Source organism: Gymnoscopelus braueri (genome assembly GCF_963280865.1).
Source record: "Gymnoscopelus braueri genome assembly, chromosome: 2".
Lineage (NCBI taxonomy): Eukaryota > Metazoa > Chordata > Actinopteri > Myctophiformes > Myctophidae > Gymnoscopelus > Gymnoscopelus braueri.
In genome coordinates this window covers 39,315,842-39,334,759 of record NC_137604.1, presented here as the reverse complement: position 1 = coordinate 39,334,759, position 18,918 = coordinate 39,315,842, and the positions used below count along the sequence as shown (strand labels likewise).

The following is an 18,918-nucleotide window of genomic DNA, read 5'->3' as shown; positions in this document are numbered from 1 at the left end:
TGTGAGAAGACGGTGTGCGGGTGTGTGTGTGTAGGGTGTGTGTGTGTTGGGGGCAACAGAGGGGGAAAAAGGTGGTTGCTAAAGTAGGCGGAAGATGAAATCACATGAATTTGAGTGGAAAAAAAAACTTCCCTCAGAAGTCGCGAAAGAAGCGTTTTAAAACATGGTGAGATAAGTCCAGATTATCAGTTGTGATATGGAGGTCGACCTTGTATCATTGCGTTTCAAAGGGCTGACTCCTCTGCGGTCTGAGCCGTGATGGAAGAGGTGAGCCCCCCCCTCTCTCCCCCATATGTCATACGTACTAGTCTAATCAATCCAAGACTGCTGGCCAGAAAACTCCAGATAGGAATCGGGGCTGAAGGTATGAAATACTACTGCATGCAGCCATCCAACCATTTATCTTCATATTTAGATAACAGCCCATTTTTCACATCAGGAGAAAGACTGCACTTTCCTGAACTCTGGCTTTCGGACCATTGTGTGCTTAAAATTGGCATCTGTATACTTGTACGGGTGGGTAACAGCTCATAGAATTGCCCAAATATAAAGAAATTGATATGGCATGTATTGTAAAATTGCCAGACGTCACATTTGGTATGCATGGTGAGGTGATTTCAAAACTGACTGAATCAATCTTGACTGTTGACTATATTTCTTCAGTACGAAAGTAACCAGGAAATTTGTAGAATTTGAGAAATTAGAGCTTGATTTCACTGATCAATAGACAGCATTATGAGGATTGAATATCCAGTTATAATAGTTCCTTCTCTTGTTTCTCGTCTTTGGCCGGACAGAGCATCGGCCCCTCCATGTGTTTCCAATGTGACCGAGTCCGTATGGCCTACTCCATCCAGTACGTGTGTACTTTCTTAAGCACAGGCATATTGAATAACAGCCTCTAATGTCCGCAAATAATACAGATTATTTCTTGAGATTTGATTTAAACATGTGGTGTGCATTCAAGTTTTGGAATGCAATGTTTTTGCAGTGATGCAGCACTCCATGCTGTATCTTATTTGGATGCCCCAAATTGAGTTTTGTCTTTCCTGTGACTGTAATGATTTTAGTCTGATTCTGACATACAGTGTACCGATCTCTTACATGTCTAATACTTATGGTCATGTCTGTTATTCTATGTCCGTCAGGGTCATGCCATTCTAATCAGAGCTGTAAATACCTTACCAGCTAAATGCATCTGTTGTGGTTTTGGTGGTTTTGTTGGTGGGCCCGTCAAACATGGTGATTTCACATCAATCTCCTGTGCACTGGACATAATTAACATGAGCAGACTGAGCTCAGCTGTGGTCCGGGTCTGCTTATTTTTGCTTGGTATTCTACTCAAGCACATGTCTATAATCTATTTCAGGCTTGCAACCAGAAGAGTGCTGGGTTCGAATCTCAGAAGGGTTGGGACTATCTGGGTAAGGAGAGGATAACATTTAATAAAACCCTCTCCTCCCTCAACAAATTCTGCCTACATTTGATTTCGACATCTTTATTGACAAAGAAAACATATATGTGCGTTTATTGACAAAGAAAACATATATGTGCAAGTACATACATAGGCCCCACTATTATCATCATCGTGCCCTTGAGCATGGCACATATGCTTCCCAAAGATTCCAATGTCTAGAGCTACTCAGTCGGCACACAGTAAGAGAGCGGATGCAGTGGGCATCGCATCTCCCAAGCGTTAATGTGTGTAATTGTGGGACAGGGCCCTCTTTCGGTTTCCCCTGGATAAAGTAAAAATGAAAAAAAGGAACAAATCTGATGGGAGGAAGTGTGAGTTGTCAGAGGATGATGACAGAAAATGTGCAGCCATGAAAGAAAAAGAGCTGTCGGAGTCCTTTTTGTGTCTTGTCCAATGGATCTGTTCACTAATACTTCCTTGCAGCTGTTTCCGTCATGGTGTCTCTCTCCTTCAATGAGTTTCAGTGTAAATTCATGACATTACTTCACTTGACCGAGGGACTAATTCAATTTGCGATATTGTTGCGTTTCAATCCGTTTGCTCGCTCTCCAAACCCAGAGGCAGTGAGACGCCCATGTGCAAGGCATTACGTTGTGACAGCCGTTCCATTCATATCTCCTATTGTTGCTTGCGCCTGTTATGGAAAATGTGAGCTGGGCTTTGATTAGGTTTTGTTTCCAGCTGCTGTGGACTGTGGTGACTACATTCATAGAAGGCAAAGTGGTGGTTTCTCAACCTCTGTCATCTCACTCAACTTATTGAATCAATTTAACAGCAGGCATCGCTGCTGAGGAATACCCCACAATCCCACATGGCTTCCAAGCTTGGCTGGATAATAGAAATTCGTCTCAGGTGCCCCTGAGCAAGGCATTTGACCTCCCCATTTGCTTTGGGGAGCAGAAGAGTAGATCATTGTGTTTTAACTGGGAATCACCCTGATGTGAAGCAGGTTGTCGCTGCACAGTAAAATCACAGTAAAAAGTATTAATTTAACCTAAAAAATTGTCCATATTTAAAGTTACAGTTTAAGTTAAATTAATATACTAGCATACTATGATACCAGGATTTCACTGTGTAAAAGAGCACCCATGGCCACTGCATACTCAAACATTGCTAGATAAAGGTTCCAGAAAGGAGGCATTATAGGCCTGCGCTCACCATGCATCTGTGATGGGAGGTGTCTATTCCATAACCCAGTTACGTGGTCTCACCAACATCTAAACTAGGTTTCTGCGTAGCTGCTCACCCTCAAGCACATAAGGGGTGCTTACTGTACATAATGTTCTCAGTATTGTAAATGTTTTCCATGAAGGAACATGAGATGAAACAGAATAGAACCACCGGAAGCCAAATATTTATTGCATTTGTTTGTATGAATGTGTTTAACCTTCAATGTATCCAAGGAAAAAGAGAAACAAATCTAGCTGACTACTCCAGGGGTGTAATTAACCGAGTACCTCTGTACAGACTCACTTAAACTTGATCGAGAGAATCGAAGTTGATTTTGTCTTGGTGGAGATATCCCAATGGGTCCATTGTTTGGAATCTTGAAATAGTTTTCCTGGCTTTTGGGACTCGTAACAGTTAGAGACATGTTTGTCCCTCTACCGTCTGTTTTCCATGCCTGGAAAACACAATGTCTGTCTTCAGGAGGGAACAGAGAGCACACTGTTAAACTGGCTACTGTCTCCGGCAATTTCAACTCAAGCTTGTTGTCATTGCATAAATATACTACTGGCGTAATATGTGATAGTTAGAAGTAGGGTTCTAAAAGTGGAATTTATATGACTGTATGTGGAACAAAAAAAAATGTTTTCCATAATGTCTGGTGGCCCATTAAGCCTGTGTTTTATAGCACACTTATGAAACTGATAGTTATGGATGACAGATTTGCTGCTAAGTTAACCTGGACTAAAGCACAGTGTCATATTTTCCAGTCGAGCAAAGAAAAATTAATAAATAAGTAAATTAGATTATTACAGGTTGGTGCCATAGTATTGTTTACACCTTTTTTTCTCCATACAGTCTTACACAGTTTGATAGGTTTGCTAACAGCCCCAAACTTGATGTAAGCGAGAAATAAATGTCTTGATGAGGTGACAGCCGCACAATATTCACCACCAGGATGAGGATTAGTCATATTTATAATAATATTAATACAATTCAGAAAATAATGTATTGGTTATGTATGGGAACACTGGAGGATTGTACTGTACAATGAAACGTTTTAGTAGGATACAAATACATGTTCCCCTTTCTTCGCCTTCTTCTTCTTCTTCTGTTTTATTATAAAAAATGTTTTAATTGTATTATTATCATCATCACTGGGTATACTCATGGACTGTGTTGCCTCCACAGGTGTATCCATGTAGCAACGACAAGGAGTGCAGTGTGGGTAGCTACTGCCACAGTCCCCAGCAGGCTCCATCCAGATGCCTCACCTGCCGCAGGAGGAAGAAGCGGTGCCATAGAGATGCCATGTGCTGCCCAGGCAATCGCTGTAGCAACTGTACGTACTGTAGTAGGAGAATTAAAGGAATAGAATGTAGTTTTATTTAGATAGTATAGAGGGACAGGGTAAAGTAGTAGCCTAGGGAACCAATGGTCCCCGAGCCATATGTGTCCCATTGGTCAGGAGCCTATCTCCTGTTTCTATAGCGTGAGGCAGCTTGATGCACAAGTTCACCCCCTGGACATGTTCCTAGTATGTCACAGAGACTTACCCCAATCCAACCCTTGATGCTAAGTGCCAAGTAGGGCGGCATTAGTACCATTTTTATAGTTTTTGGTATGACACGGCCGGGCATTGAACCCTGACCTCCCTTGGATATGTTAAATATAGGACCATCAGCAGACACACCTGCCTCAATTTGTATGGTTCTCAAGTACACATCATTATGATCACGGCTAGGGCTCAAATCAACACTTGTATTGATTTGAGATATTGAGATTGCATGTCTCAATATGCATGTCTGTTATATTTAGACATGCAGGAGACAGTGTCTTGATTCTGGACCACTGGGAAAAAACTAATCCTCATTTTATTTCTCTATTGTGAATGATGTGATTTTGAGATGTGACAGTGTCTGTTGCCCCGTCGGGAATATTTGTTATAAAACCTTTTTTGCGTATAAATTGTTAATACAATTCTGAGAGTGTACAATTGTAACCAAAGGGATTCCATTTGGTTACATTTGGAGTGGATACATGAACACTGCAGATTTGACTGTGTAGCACTGTCTATCCCAGAGATGTGGACATTTCAGACAGACTTTAAAAATGTCAGTTCAAGTTCAAGGCTTATATCAGCCCAAAAGATACATTTGGTTTGCACAAGACATACGTAAATCACACCAGGGTCATGTAGTCATAAACAAATTGAAGACACTTGCCTTTCTTTGATTCTTTGTAGATATTTGCGTCCCTGTTTCTGAGAGTGTGATATCTCCTCACATTTCTGCTTTGGACGAACACAACAAACTCGCCACCAAGGACCATGGCTGGAAAAAGAATGGGAAAGCACACACTAAGCACTCACTCAAAGGTAAGGTCCAATTACCTGTTACTTTACAGTGGTGTTATTGCAGGGTATTAACCTGTGCCATGACCTATATGGAAAGGTTTTCAATGTACAGTAGTACTCCTGAATGCCATATGAGAATAACCCTAAAACATGATGTAGAGTCTACATTGTAGACACAATAACATACAAATACAATGTGGGACGTACTTTACTATAGTATTAATTAATGAACATTTTCATTAAACTTCGCCTATTTTGAACCTAGATCTCATCGTTCTGATGTGTGGATGAGGATCTGATGATGCAAAACAACACGTTTGACATCACTGGCGTATTTCCCCCACACTATAAGATAGTATTATTGTGTACAATACCCTTTCATAGGTTGATGCACAAGGTAATGCACTGGAATAAGGCCATTGTAAAGTAAACTATTACAAAGACGTCTTCCTTTTCCCATTATCTTTGCTGGCAACCTGACTGTCCTCAACTGACCGACAAAGACCACCTGTGTTGTTTTTTGCTCAATTCCTCTTTGTTATTCCTCACTGAACCTAGTCCAAATAGCTGAATACCTGCATTTTGTTAGTCAGTCTATTGTCTGCAAACCCCACCAACTTAGTTTCGGTGTGTGTGTGTGTGTGTGTGTGTGTGTGTGTGTGTGTGTGTGTGTGTGTGTGTGTGTGTGTGTGTGTGTGTGTGTGTGTGTGTGTGTGTGTGTGTGTGTGTGTGTGTGTGTGTGTGTGTGTGTGTGTCTGGGGGTGGGGGGGTGGGGGGGAGTCCACAAACTACTTTGATAATTACCCCTCTGCTCGTATATCAGTGATAGGTCTGTGAGCCCAAGCCACAGCACGGGGGACTCTAGACAGAAACCACAATGCTCCTGCTGTGTCTGCACCAACATAAAACATGCATTCAAAAAGTCATTGACAGGCACACGTCGGTCTTGCCTGGTACGTGAGTGAGAACCACAGAATGTAGGCTTGGCCTGGTGCGTAATGCTAATAACTCACCCCCCCCTACTCCCGCCCTTGTTTGGCACTCATTTCAAGTGAATGAAGCCCCATCGATACAGTAATAACTGTAATGAGACATTTTAAATGACCCTACTATAAACATACTACGCTCAAGACGACGTAAGCCACACTGCTGAACTTGGTACATTAAGAAAAAAAATTGCTGTATTGATGTCAATTTATAAGGTCATTTAAAAGGCCTTTTCATTTTATTTGCGCTTGACTCGCCTCAGAATGTTATTTGATTGTTATGACCTTATGCTGGAACACTTTATCTCTAAGAATTGGTGCTGTAGGAAACCTCAACTCACACAGAAAATACAGCAATAATTATGGCTTAAGGGTCTTAGTTCCACCGTGCCTATGGTCTGAACTTCATAATCAGTAAAGTGTGGTTGAGTCAGGACTGTGTACCACTGCTGGCTTGCATGTTGAAGCGGCCTCTGGCGAGAGGTAAACACATTCAGAACGGTTACACAGAAAATTCGCATGACTAAATGACATGTCTAATAAATATTTGTTGTACTAATTATGCATTTGAAACAGTAATGTGAACCTCCTGCCAAGAATATCAAGTTGCAACCTAAGAGGATAATTTGGTTAATAAATCAGGAAATGGCTTGCTTGAATTTTATAGAGGCCTAAATACATTTCCAGTTCACTAACAGGGCCACATAATGCAATTTGAAGTAAGAGTTGCATAAACTGGCTTTGTATGGAAGCCATACAAATGTAATCAACGATGATTGTACATTTCCTCCCTCATACATGGCCTTAGTTCTTTGTTGTTTTATTGGCAACACACTACTATAAACTACAAGATCACTTTTAAATGCTGTGCAATATATCGTTTACAGAGAACATTGTCCTTACAATTCTCATGAATGCAGTTTATCTTTCTCTGAGACATTTATTTTGATTATGTTTTACTGCTCCAAGCTACAGTATATATACTGTATATGTGTAGATCTACACTGCTCTATTAAAGGAAAACAGCAGTAACTCATTTATGTGTGGTTTAAACTCCACAGGTCGTGACTTGTGACAAAGGTTTATATTTCATTCCACCAAAATTGGACCCATAAATGTTGTTAATTAACATATTATACACTTTTGTACCAATAACACTTTTGGCTGGACAGAAGCTACTGTAACCTTTGAAATATTCTCCCTCAAATCCCTGCTCACACAGTTCCTGCTCTATGAAATTAGTGCATATTATTTTTATTTTGGTTTTCACATCATGAATTCATGTCCATACAGTAACTGTGCATAAATAAGAGAAAACTATCATAATCCTCCTATAATTTTGTCCGTCCGTCCGTCCGTCTTGGGGGGTCTTCGTCTGTGCCCGATGAAACTGCGCATGCGTCGCATCCAATCCAGCCGCGACACACACGCTGACTCTGTGTGTGCGCATGCGTCGCATCTACAGCCCCACAGCGTTACACTGTTGCACACACCACAACGTTACACTGTTGCACACACAGAACACTCGCCTCGGCGGCCGTGTATGCACGTTGGGGAGGCACGTGTCAAAATGTACATTATTTGTGTTCGCGCGACGGCCTCGTATGTGTGTCGCGCTAAACGTTGCGTGTGTGTGTGTGTGTTTGCGACGGGACCCGGGGGGTTCCGCGACGGGGGGGTGTGTGGGGGGTTGCCCGTTGGGGTGGGGGGGGTTGCCCGTGGGGAGGGGTGACCGCGGGGGGTGCCGCGGGGGGACCCGCGGGGGGACCGCGCTACAGGACGTGCAATAACCCCAAGTTTGCAACTACTTTCGTCTGCGCCCTTCACCGGGTATGGTCTAGTAATAATAATGATGGTAGTAGTCAGTAGTTCAGTCAGGCTGACAGCTGATTCCTCAAGATCATACTTATAGTTTGGGTACATAAACACACTGGTACATTCACAGGACGGGAACATTGTTCAGTTGATCAGTAGTAGTGCATATTTGATAGAATGTAATATTATTTATGGTGTTAACCACCTATTTTGTACTTTGTTGTATGGCGGTGTTGCGCATAAAAAAATACCAATCTACAAGCTCACAACGCATTGCGTCGTGAGAGACATGTTGTGAGCTTGCTATTCCAAAATAGGGACTATAGTAGAGCAAGACATTGATAGTTATTTGTGTTTCTTTTTTGGTATTTGTTGCGTATAAGTTAAATGTTCTCAAATATAAACTTTACATTTGCAGTTTTTCACAAAATATCGGTCAAAACATCTGTAATCTGTTGTCTAGGACTCGCCAAAATCGGGGGCGGCATCAGACTCAAATATCTGGCATTGGGCAGGCTCTAGTCTAAACTACAGTATTAAGTGCTAATTTACGCATCTGTCTCCCCTCCCCTCACTTTGCAGGTCATGAGGGCGACCCCTGCCTGCGCTCATCTGACTGCTCTGAGGGCTTCTGCTGCGCCCGGCACTTCTGGACCAAGATCTGCAAGCCAGTGCTGGTGCAGGGTGAAGTGTGTACCAAACAGAGGAAGAAGGGCTCCCACGGCTTGGAGATCTTCCAGCGCTGTGACTGCGCCAAGGGCCTCTCCTGCAAGGTGTGGAAAGATGCCACCTCGTCCTCCAGATCCAGGCTCCACATGTGCCAAAAGATCTAAAAAAATAAAAATAATAAAAAAAAAGAACATGAAAAGGAGGAGGTTAGGAAAATGCACAGCTGCTGCTGTCAGCAGATAGGAGCCCCCTCCTCTCCCCCTCCTCTTTCTCCATCTTGCCGAGGCGAGGAAAGAATACAAACTTTGTTTTTGCAAGAATATGGAGCTGTGTGAAAAAGTGAAAAAAGAAATGCAAAAGACAGAGAGTGACAACAAACAGACTATGGACTATGCTGGTCCATCACTGCTTGTTACTCCAGGAGAGATGAAAAACATGACCTGGGAATGCTTTAACACGTGTGTTGTGAGTGGTTCCAGCCTCACCCACCACACACACACACACACACACACACACACACACACACACACACACACACACACACACACACACACACACACACACACACACACACACACACACACACACACCTACAGTACAGTACAGTGCCCACAATCCCACCTCCCGCCCCCACCATTCTCCATCGACAGTGATCACTCTCCAATCTCATATACGAATCTCCTCATAACTTCAGGGAACCGCAAGGTTAGTTATAAATTAGCTAGTTCCAGTAGTTTGCTCCATGTAAGGCATGGTGGACATTTTGCCAATGGAGGTGATACTGCTAGAAAACTCTCATTGGACATCCTATGAGTGTCATCAATAAGACTAAAGAAAAGCCATACTGTACTCTTCCTGTACATTCTACAGCCATTTACTTCTTTGTCTGCACCAAAAAACAAAACAAAAAGTTCAGGAAATTATGGCAGATGTATTCAGTTCTTAGTTGTGTCACAAATTAGACCTTTCTTATTTTCTGGTTTATGCACATATTTCAAATTGGATTTTCTATAAGTCAAATTACTCTCAAACTTCTGAACTATCATGAATATTTAGCACAAGTTTTAGTAGAAGATGAATTCAGAATGACATAACTGCACATCCATAATGTCTTGGCCTACAGTACATTGGCTGTATCTTACTAAAATCGAATTGCATATATTATACATAAACTACAAATATTGACTTGTGTAGTAACATATGAGTTATATGACTTTGATGTGGTGCAATCAAAATTGTTGTACCAGAGAAGGAAGACATCGACACAGAATGATGAGTTTGACTCTGCCCTTCACCACAAGGTCTTTTGATCAATTTCAGGTCTGTTGTGGTACAGTTGAAGCCATTGTATAGAAATCCTGCCTCATGTATTTATCTTGGAAGCACTGCAAAGATGTATTTAATTTATTTTTTTGTAATTTTATGTACTTTCCCTTCATTTGCATATTGTAACACAAAACTCAACCAACTCGTTTCCACATCATTCTTTTTATCTTCAGTGTTGACAATGGAACAAAACTTGATTTTTGTGCATGCAGTAAGTGTTTCTTTCACAATGGCTCCATCTGTGCATTTTTGTGTGCGAAACGGTTCACTCTCTGCCAGAGTGATACCAGACTTATCTGAACCCCTACATTTCAAATCACCTCCACATTGGACCGGAAGTGCTATGAACAAATCCATGGGTAGAAGTGAACTTGCAGCTCTATTCATCTATACAGCCAGAACCAGTGAACGTTTAAGAATATTGATCGTAACTACACATATTCAATATAACTACTCAGTGCTTTTTTTGCACCTGTAATATTGATGCAGATCCCAGTAAATGTTATTTTTTCCCTTCAATGAAATACTGTGCAGTTTTGAGTTGTACTGGATGTGAAGAGGTATCAGCTTATTATTTTAACTACATGTCTCATACTTTAACCACTTAAACCCTAGATGTGTTGACCGGATTCCCAAGGGTTATAATGTATCTCCTTGTAGGTAATGTAGGCCCCCTCTCACTCTAAATATATTTGGTGAAAATAACCGATCTACAAGCTCCCAACACATCATGATGCAACGTGTTTTGAGTTTGTGGAACAGCTATTTTTCGCTGAATGTTGGCCCCAGAATAGGGATGCTCGGTTCAAGTGGTTAAAAAAACAATAACTTAATTACGTGCATAATGCAATATTACACATGCCTCTTATGTTTTATTTCTTAGAGTTTTAAGTACACATGTTTTGTAATCATCAAAAAATATATATCAATAAGCTCTTATATTGTAAATAGATTGGAAACAGTCAAAATGTATTTAAGAATCATTGTATATCATGTACATATAATAAACATATGAATACTTTAAGTGTAACAGCAAAATTACCAGGTGAGGAAAGGAAAAGGATGAGATTGGGTGAGTGCAGGTGGCTCAATTCATAATAAAGTAGATTGATGTGTATAGGCCAGTGGTTTTCAAAGTCCTTTCTTGGGGGGTCCAAATTCGGAGAGTTATGGGGGTCCTTGAAATTAAAAAGTTTGAGAACCAATGGTATAGGCTAAGGTGGTAAGATAGATGAAGTAGCTGTGGTTGAATTCTACATCTGGATTCATCAGAGTTTATTATAAAATAAAGGCAAACACATCAACCTCTCAAATATAGTTTGTGTAAATGGAGTGTAAATGATGAATTATATCCCACTGAATAATGTTGTTTGTGTGAATACTTTCCACTGATATTGTTTTTTCCCCCTGTGTATTTACAGTGATGAATGAATTAAAGAATGTATTTTGTATCATTGGTTACATGGGTCTTGCTGTTGCTTGTAGTCATCATGGCCACTGGTTAAGGTTGAAGAGAAATTCCAAGGGCAGTGCGCTGACAGAGGACCTCCAAAAGATGTCATGGTTTATATTGTTACATTGTTTATGAAATGATATAAGATACATCTTTATTGATCACTGGAGGAAAATGCAGGTGTCAGCAGCAGCAGTAAGGGAAGCAGGAGAAGTACAGCTAGGAGTAAGAATCAGGAACCAAACCAAGATAATTAACTCTTTAACTGCCAAATAGTAGATCGTGTAATAGTGTCACCCCACTGCCAGCGAAAATGAGCGATTTTGCTGTACCTTTGAAAAATCATGGAATATTATCCGTGACCGGTGTCCTCACGGAGATCGCCTCAATACACACACATGGGTCTTGTAGAATCGGGGGGGGGGGGAAGTGTCCGGTCGCAGTAATCCATTCCATAGTTACGGCCAGTTGAATGTGGCTTGTTTCCGCCAAAAACAACAGAAAGCAGAGAAAAAAGGGACTTTTATAAATCCTATAACACTACACGAAACCGGCTTCATTTTGTTGTGATCACGTGATTTCTAGGTGTACTCTTCTTCGGTGATCCTGGGATCATTCACACTGAAAACTCAAAATCTCGTCCATCTCGTCAGTGGCAGGCTGCGCCTTAGCAGAATCTGACAAGGAATCTCCTCGGTGGCAGGCAAAGAATTAAGAATAACATAGTTAGACTTTGATTCCAACAATGAACATTTGCACTGGGTCACTTCTGACAGGCCCTGTCACAGCCCTGTGACATGATACTGACCATGATACTGACCTGATACTGACATCAGTATCAAGTCAGTATCATGTCAATATAATGGTCAGTATCATGTCAATATCATGTCAGTATCATGTCAGTATCATGTATCATGTCAGTATCATGGTCAGTATCATATACAGTATGATGTCAGTATGATGTCAGTATCATGGTCAGTGTCATGCCAGTATCATATACAGTATCATGTCGGTATCATGGTTAGTATCATGACAGTATCATTATAAGTATCATGGTCAGTATCATGTCAGTATCATGTCAGTATCATGGTCAGTCTCATGGTCAGTCTCATGGTCAGTCTCATGACAGTCTCATGGTCAGCCTCATGGTCAGTATCATGGTCAGTATCATGACAGTATCATGTCAGTATCATGTCAGTATCATTGTCAGTATCATGACAGTATCATGTCAGTATCATGACAGTATCATGTCAGTATCATGGTCAGTATGACCCTGTCACATGTCGCATGTACAGGCCAAGAACGCGTTGCATCATGACAAGTTGTTGGCTTGTAGTTGTGTTCTTTTCGGCAAGCAACACTGTCACACTTTTGATTGTCAATGAATAATAGTCTATGAAATTAAGAAAATGTACATTTGAATATATTGAACTGCTGAGCACAAAAACAAAGAGCACCTCAGTGCCCCCCTTTAAAGAGCTAGAGGTTCGGGCCGCCCGCCCGCCAGTCCTCCCTTAAGCCAATTTTAATATAGGATAATTGCTTTCAGCGCCCCCCGAACTTTCTGTACACCCCCTGGGAGGCTGTACGGCCCTCGTTGAGAAACACTAAAGTAGGGGCTAGCGATCATTAGGGATTAGGGGCCTTAATAAATTATTAATAATTTGTCATACCACAGTCGCACACTGAAAAGAATAGATTAAAAAACACGTTGCGTTGTGTGTTTTTTAGCAGAACATCAGTTCAATTCAGCAAGTGACACAGCATGTGAGGATGACAAAATATACATTATGTTCAGTGAAAGGAAAGAAGAAACTCATACCCCAATGTCCCAGAGAATGGAATTTCAAGCAATAAAAGTGTAGCTTTCACATAAAGCAAAACAAACAAGGACAGATAAAGAGGGATATTGTTCCATTGGTTTGTTAGTCTAACCACTTCAGAGGATGCGACAGCATCAAACTAATCTTTCATCGCTGGCCGGATGCTCTTTAAAACAACCACGTTGTAAACAAAGCCCTTTTTTGGAACAATAATCTTACATTTTATTGAGTCCTTCTTTTTGACGACAGCCAAAGTGCCATGATTTTTCCATCAAGTCTAACAGGATGAATACAATTTAGAACAGCATACGGTGTCACAGTGGGCTTCTATTGTTCTTCACTTCTACAGTGTTGGCTTCTGTTGTGGACATTTTTTGAACATATTTAAGTTCTAGTTATTGAACATTTTATTTTGACAGTCTAGGTCCGAACGTTGACGAACTCATCTGTATCCCGGCCACAAATGTCATATAGCTGTTGTATGAATAAAAAAGAAACAAGGAGAATGGTGATGTGTGATTAAACAAACAAGGAGCATGGTGGCTCACAGTGTTAAGATGCTCTCTACGTTCCCAAGCTCCTAGGCTCAAATCCCACCAAGGGTGGCCTACTCTTTACTACAAAGCAGGTTTTGAAGACTAACAACCTTAAAGGAGTAGTTCACCCCAAAAATGACGTATTTTCTATCAATTGCACACCCCATGAAGCCTTGAATCCATGGATTCATGGATTTTTTTTTCTCGCATTTCTAAGCCAATAATTTGATTACCGGTGGAAAGATGCTAATGTATCCGGTAGGAGACACAAAGTAGACTCTTTGTGTTTCCTACTGGAAATACACCCCGTCATCAAATTATTGGCGTAGGAATGCGACAAAAACCAAAACAAATCCATGAATTCAAGGCTTCATGGGGTGTGTAATTGATTGAAAATAAGATTTTTTGGGGGTGAACTACTTTAATGCACAAGGAAAACTGCAATGAAACCAAAACAGGTGCTCCTTGGAGCACAGGTCTCCGCCAGGTCAGCTAGGTTATTGAGGGCCAGCAATGTTCGGAATTCGCCAATCAGGATGGAATATGAAAAAGCAGGTGGATCCGTCTTGCCCACTTGACTATAGAGATAATGTGTACCGATTTGCGTGGTGTTTGGACAAAATTTGTAGGAGTAATATAAAACAAATGTTTTGCAAAAATCTGCCTCCTGGTGGCACTATAATAGGGCAATGTTAAAGGGGTGGCATTTGTTCCTCCAACGTAGTGCGAATCTGCGTGCAAAGTTTCATTGCAATCGGATGCTGTGTTCATGATTTGTGGCATTTTGTTCAAAACAGGCCACTCCTGCAAACTTTAGATGTCAATATTAGCCAATCAGGATGGAATATGAAAAATCAAACAGATCCCTCTTGATCACATGACTATAGAGATCATGTGTACCGATTAGTGTGAAATTTGGATAAAATATATATATAATATATATCTTTTTTTACATAAGTCCTCCTGGTGGCGCTTTAAAAGGCAGATGTAAAAATGCAGGGGAAAGGTTTTTCCTTAGCCTCTACGCATACAAAGTTTTACACAGATCGGTGCAGTTATAGGTAAAAACACGAATTGGCCTGTTATAGCGCCACCATGAGACTGAGTTGAACATTTTCAAGTGGCATTTTCCTCAGCCTAGTGGGAATGTGCTTGCAAAACTTACGCTGTGTTCATGATTTGAGGCATTTGGTTCAAAACGGAGCACTCTTGCAAACTTTGGAAGCCAATCTTAGCCAATCAGGAATATGAAAACTCTGAAAGACCTGTTTCGTCTAATGACTATAGAGATACTGTATATATATAGTATGCATCATTAGAAAAAGTCATGCTCATGCTGAAAAAACATAATACTATAAACTATGTTGTTTAAAATATGCTGCTGAAACAATGCTATAGGCTACTACACACTACAGCATGTTGGTGAAAAAGTTTTTGAAAAACATAAGACAGCTTTTTTATATTCTGTTTATTCAATTTAGCATTCTAAATACACTGGAAATTGGCATGAAATATAGTACAAAAACAATTTGCATTTCAAAGAAGCCAAGAATAACACACAATCGGAACATCTTCAGCCATGTGCTGAACACACTGAGCTACTAAAACCAAGATAACCTCTACGTATTTTTCAAGAGCTTTTCAACCTTTATCCTGGGATATGGGCTTTCAAAGCATATTGGTAATGTAAGAGTATCAAAGGCTGACCTTGCAAACGGCACATCATCAGCCAAGTGCTGAACTCACTGTGCCCACTTGCTTTTCAAGTTTTAACTAAAGTTGAGGGTTGAACTCACAACCTTAGTATCTTTATCTTGATGTTTAACTCACTGAGACACAGAGTCATTCCGGATTTGTGCCTGTCATCGGACGGCTTTATAGTCTGCCCTATACACATCGTCTTTCAAAATGTACTTTTAAAAGTAATGAGGCTTGAAATCCTAACCTCAGTATCTTCAGCACACTGAGCCACAGAGTGCTTTTTTAAAATATATTTTTGGAGGCTTTTATGCCTTTATTTGACAGGACAGTAGGCTGACAGGAAATGGGGAGAGAGATGGGGGTGACACACAGCAAAGGTCGTTGGGATCGGGAGTGGAACCCGCGACACGCTGTTAAGCTGGATTACCAGCATATTATGTGGTATGCACCTGGACCGGTACGGCCAGCGGGCGCCCCTTCAATTTGTCTTTTGACAGTTTTTCACTATGTCCTCTGCATGTTGACTCAAACTTACTTTTACTGAAAGAGTATGGGATTTAACGATATAACTTCAGCCACCTCTGTTTGCCGTTCAGCGAGTCGACCTACCCCCCTTGTATAATGTTTGTGAATATTATCTCATTGTATTATTCATATTATCTCGGCTTGCATTCAGATTTAACATATTACGTCTTTGTGAAAAGCTGTAAGGTGAAGAATAGTTTACAAAGTAACATTCCCTTGCTTGGTTAACAGGAAATTGTGACAATACACGCCTTTCTTGTGTACTGGTAGTGTAATGGTTAGTGTTCAGATTTCACTTTATAATCATAACATTCCTGGTTCAATTCCAACACAGATAATTGTGTTAAATGTTGTATCTCTATTCTGTCCTATACCTTTCTTGTCGCTCTCTTTACATTGCCCAATCAATTCGCAGTTTAAATTCAGCAGATGCTCTTATCCAGGGCAACTTAAGTTATGATGAACCATTGTCAATCAAAAACTAAAGGCATGAAATTGCCACAATATAATAAAAAGCAAAAAATTATAATGAAACATTAACACTTGCAAAAAGACTTCATTCATTTTAATGAACACTTAACAAAATAATTAGTAACTAAGCAAGCAAGCAAAATAAGCATTGTCAACACCTGCCAACACATTGCAAATGACGCTTCAGTCATCCTGTTCAGGTCTTTACCCAGCATTGCCAGTGTTTTTGTGTGCACAGGCTCTCGCTCTCTCTCTCTCTGGATTATTGCGTGGGTGAAATAGGCTTTCTTCCTTTCTCCATGTCCTCCTCTCTCTCTCTCTCTCTCTCTCTCTCTCTCTCTCTCTCTCTCTCTCTCTCTCTCTCTCTCTTGCTGATCAAGGTCTGATTTGATGTCATCGCGTGGGTGAAATAGGCTCTCTCTTGTGCTGACGTTAGGGATCTTCATATTTGTGACAGACACAACAGAAATAGTTTTCTAACAACACTGATTTGTGCTGACAATGTTCATATTTGGGCATAATCCACCTGGCCGCCATAAACATGCATACAAAAACAACTTGATGATGTTAACTATGATATTTAACAAACTACTTTGATTATAATATGTTTACTAAACACTGTTTTTACATCTTAAAAAGTAAATTTACTATTCATCATTTATGAATGAATTCATCCATTATTATGCAATGCAAAATGCACTATTCTGACTAACTGTGTATTATTGTGCACTTCAAATTGTTTTACATAGATTAATATACAGGTTAATACACTGGAATAAGTAAAGTGTTACCTCAACTTTTCCTTGAGTCATTAAACTATTTTTACAGACTATAGTGAGCGTTTCAGTGTTACCTTTTATGTGAATGTGTTCACCAGATGTTTCTCTGTTGGAAATATCTCAATACAATGTAATGCAACTTCAAAATGTATAATGCTCAAGTTATGTCCATACTTGTATATTCAAAAATAATTACAATAACAATAAAAAAACTAAAACAAATTTAGCCATGTGTATTTATCCTGTTCTACTTTACTGTGTGTCTTTGTGAAGCTATTTTTTAAGCAAATAAGTAAACACGTTCTTGAATCTAACCCAGTGAAATGTCTTGAATAGAGCAAGGTTTTGAGAAATGTGTGGTGAGTCTTTGTGGTCTAAGCATTACACTTCTAAAAAAGAAAAAAATCTAGTGTATTTTGATGAACCTGCACATCTTGGATTTATATGATTTCTTGGGTTGTCTGTACTGTATGTTGTTTGTTGTTATATACACTATTTTATAATCTGCTCTCTTGGCTGAGAAAATATGTTTTTAAGGTAATAAAAACGATTTTCTTTTAATTGGGTGTCGATGCACTCCTTCATAATAGCTTGCAATTGTACTTTATTTCCATATAAACAGCTTTTATACAGTGTCTGTCTGTGTTAGCGTATTATGTTATATATTGCCTAGATGAGCAAATCGCTGCAGTGATGAAAGTACAAGAAAAGGACTAAGGACTAACCTGTTTTGTTTTTATGGATGTTTTATTACCCCTTCAATTTAAAGTGTTGAGAGACACCATAAATCATTTTCTCACATTCCACTGACAGTAAAACGGGGGAAACTGCAATAATTATTCAGCTCCACACTCATTTTGTGGTTAACAATGTTGTGTATTTGATCCAATGAATGTGCAGAAAATGTGATATTACACATGTGCTTTTGATTGAAAATAATGACTCTGTCCTACCTGCTTATGTTTGCATGAGGTTTCTGTCCACTAAATATTGGCTCCTTACTAGGTTGGTTATCAACACTGGAAAAGGGTAGTGCTGTGTGAGTGTATCGGAGATGTCAGGTCTCTATGGAAAGAATAGTCGCATACCAAACAGCTCACTTACCCTTGAGATCCCAGGCCACCCACAGCATGTGAGTCCCCACCAAAAAACTGCTAGCGAGACAGTGACAAGTCACTGACTCCACACTTTCCAAAGCACGTCAGCAGAAAATACAAATGAAGCAGTTCCCATAGACAGGTTGACTGGCCATTAAAGGTGCCAGCTAAGGCTAAATTTACTTAATGATACAATGGAAGGCTTTTATTTCATGCCTATGTTGGCATGATAGTAAGATGGGATTGGTAAACGTTCAGTGCTGTATTTAGCAGAAAAAGGAGAAATAAAAAGGGCACGTAAGCCTCTTGAATTGGTACCTCCTAATGCTGTCATCTGGGTTGCATCCTGCCTATAATGAATACAAATATTTCTGGGGAAAAATGTATTTAAAAAGAAAAGAAAAAAGAAAGAAGAAAGAAAGAAAAAAAGTCAAACACTAAAAGGCCCTTTCCACTGCACCATAGAACGGTTCTGAAAACAGTCGGTTCCAATTGCATTTCTATTTGTCCACACTTTGGCTTTGTTTGAAACGGCACGGTTAAAACCGTGCCCAGTCGGCACAGTTGCAAACCAATCCAGTGGAAGGGCTTAATGATGTAGGTATTGAGATATAGTAAAAATGTCATCCTACATGCCAACTGTTAACTTGTGTAGCCATAGCCCTAATGTCAATAGAATGCTGTCATCCCACAACTTGATGTCGCTGTAATTTGTCGAAGGGAAGTCCTACTCCACT

The 18,918-nt window shown here is 40.2% G+C and overlaps 1 protein-coding gene and 1 long non-coding RNA gene across 2 annotated transcripts in view; one reads left to right on the top strand and one right to left on the bottom strand.

Annotated features, from left to right (window-relative positions):
• dkk2 (dickkopf WNT signaling pathway inhibitor 2) overlaps positions 1-11,255 on the top strand; it is a 19,217-nt gene extending 7,962 nt beyond the window's left edge. The window contains exons 2-4 of the mRNA XM_080450650.1: positions 3,836-3,986; positions 4,890-5,021; positions 8,384-11,255. Coding sequence (XP_080306776.1) covers positions 3,836-3,986; positions 4,890-5,021; positions 8,384-8,634 — 534 coding nt within the window. The 3' untranslated portion in view covers positions 8,635-11,255. The remainder of the gene's footprint in view (positions 1-3,835; positions 3,987-4,889; positions 5,022-8,383) is intronic.
• On the bottom strand, positions 7,855-18,120 carry LOC308101257. The gene is made up of 3 exons (XR_013934519.1): positions 18,038-18,120; positions 11,582-11,727; positions 7,855-8,630 (listed from the first exon to the last, which is right to left on the bottom strand). It is a non-coding gene; the product is annotated as an uncharacterized lncRNA (long non-coding RNA).
• Positions 18,121-18,918: the final 798 nt, after the last annotated feature.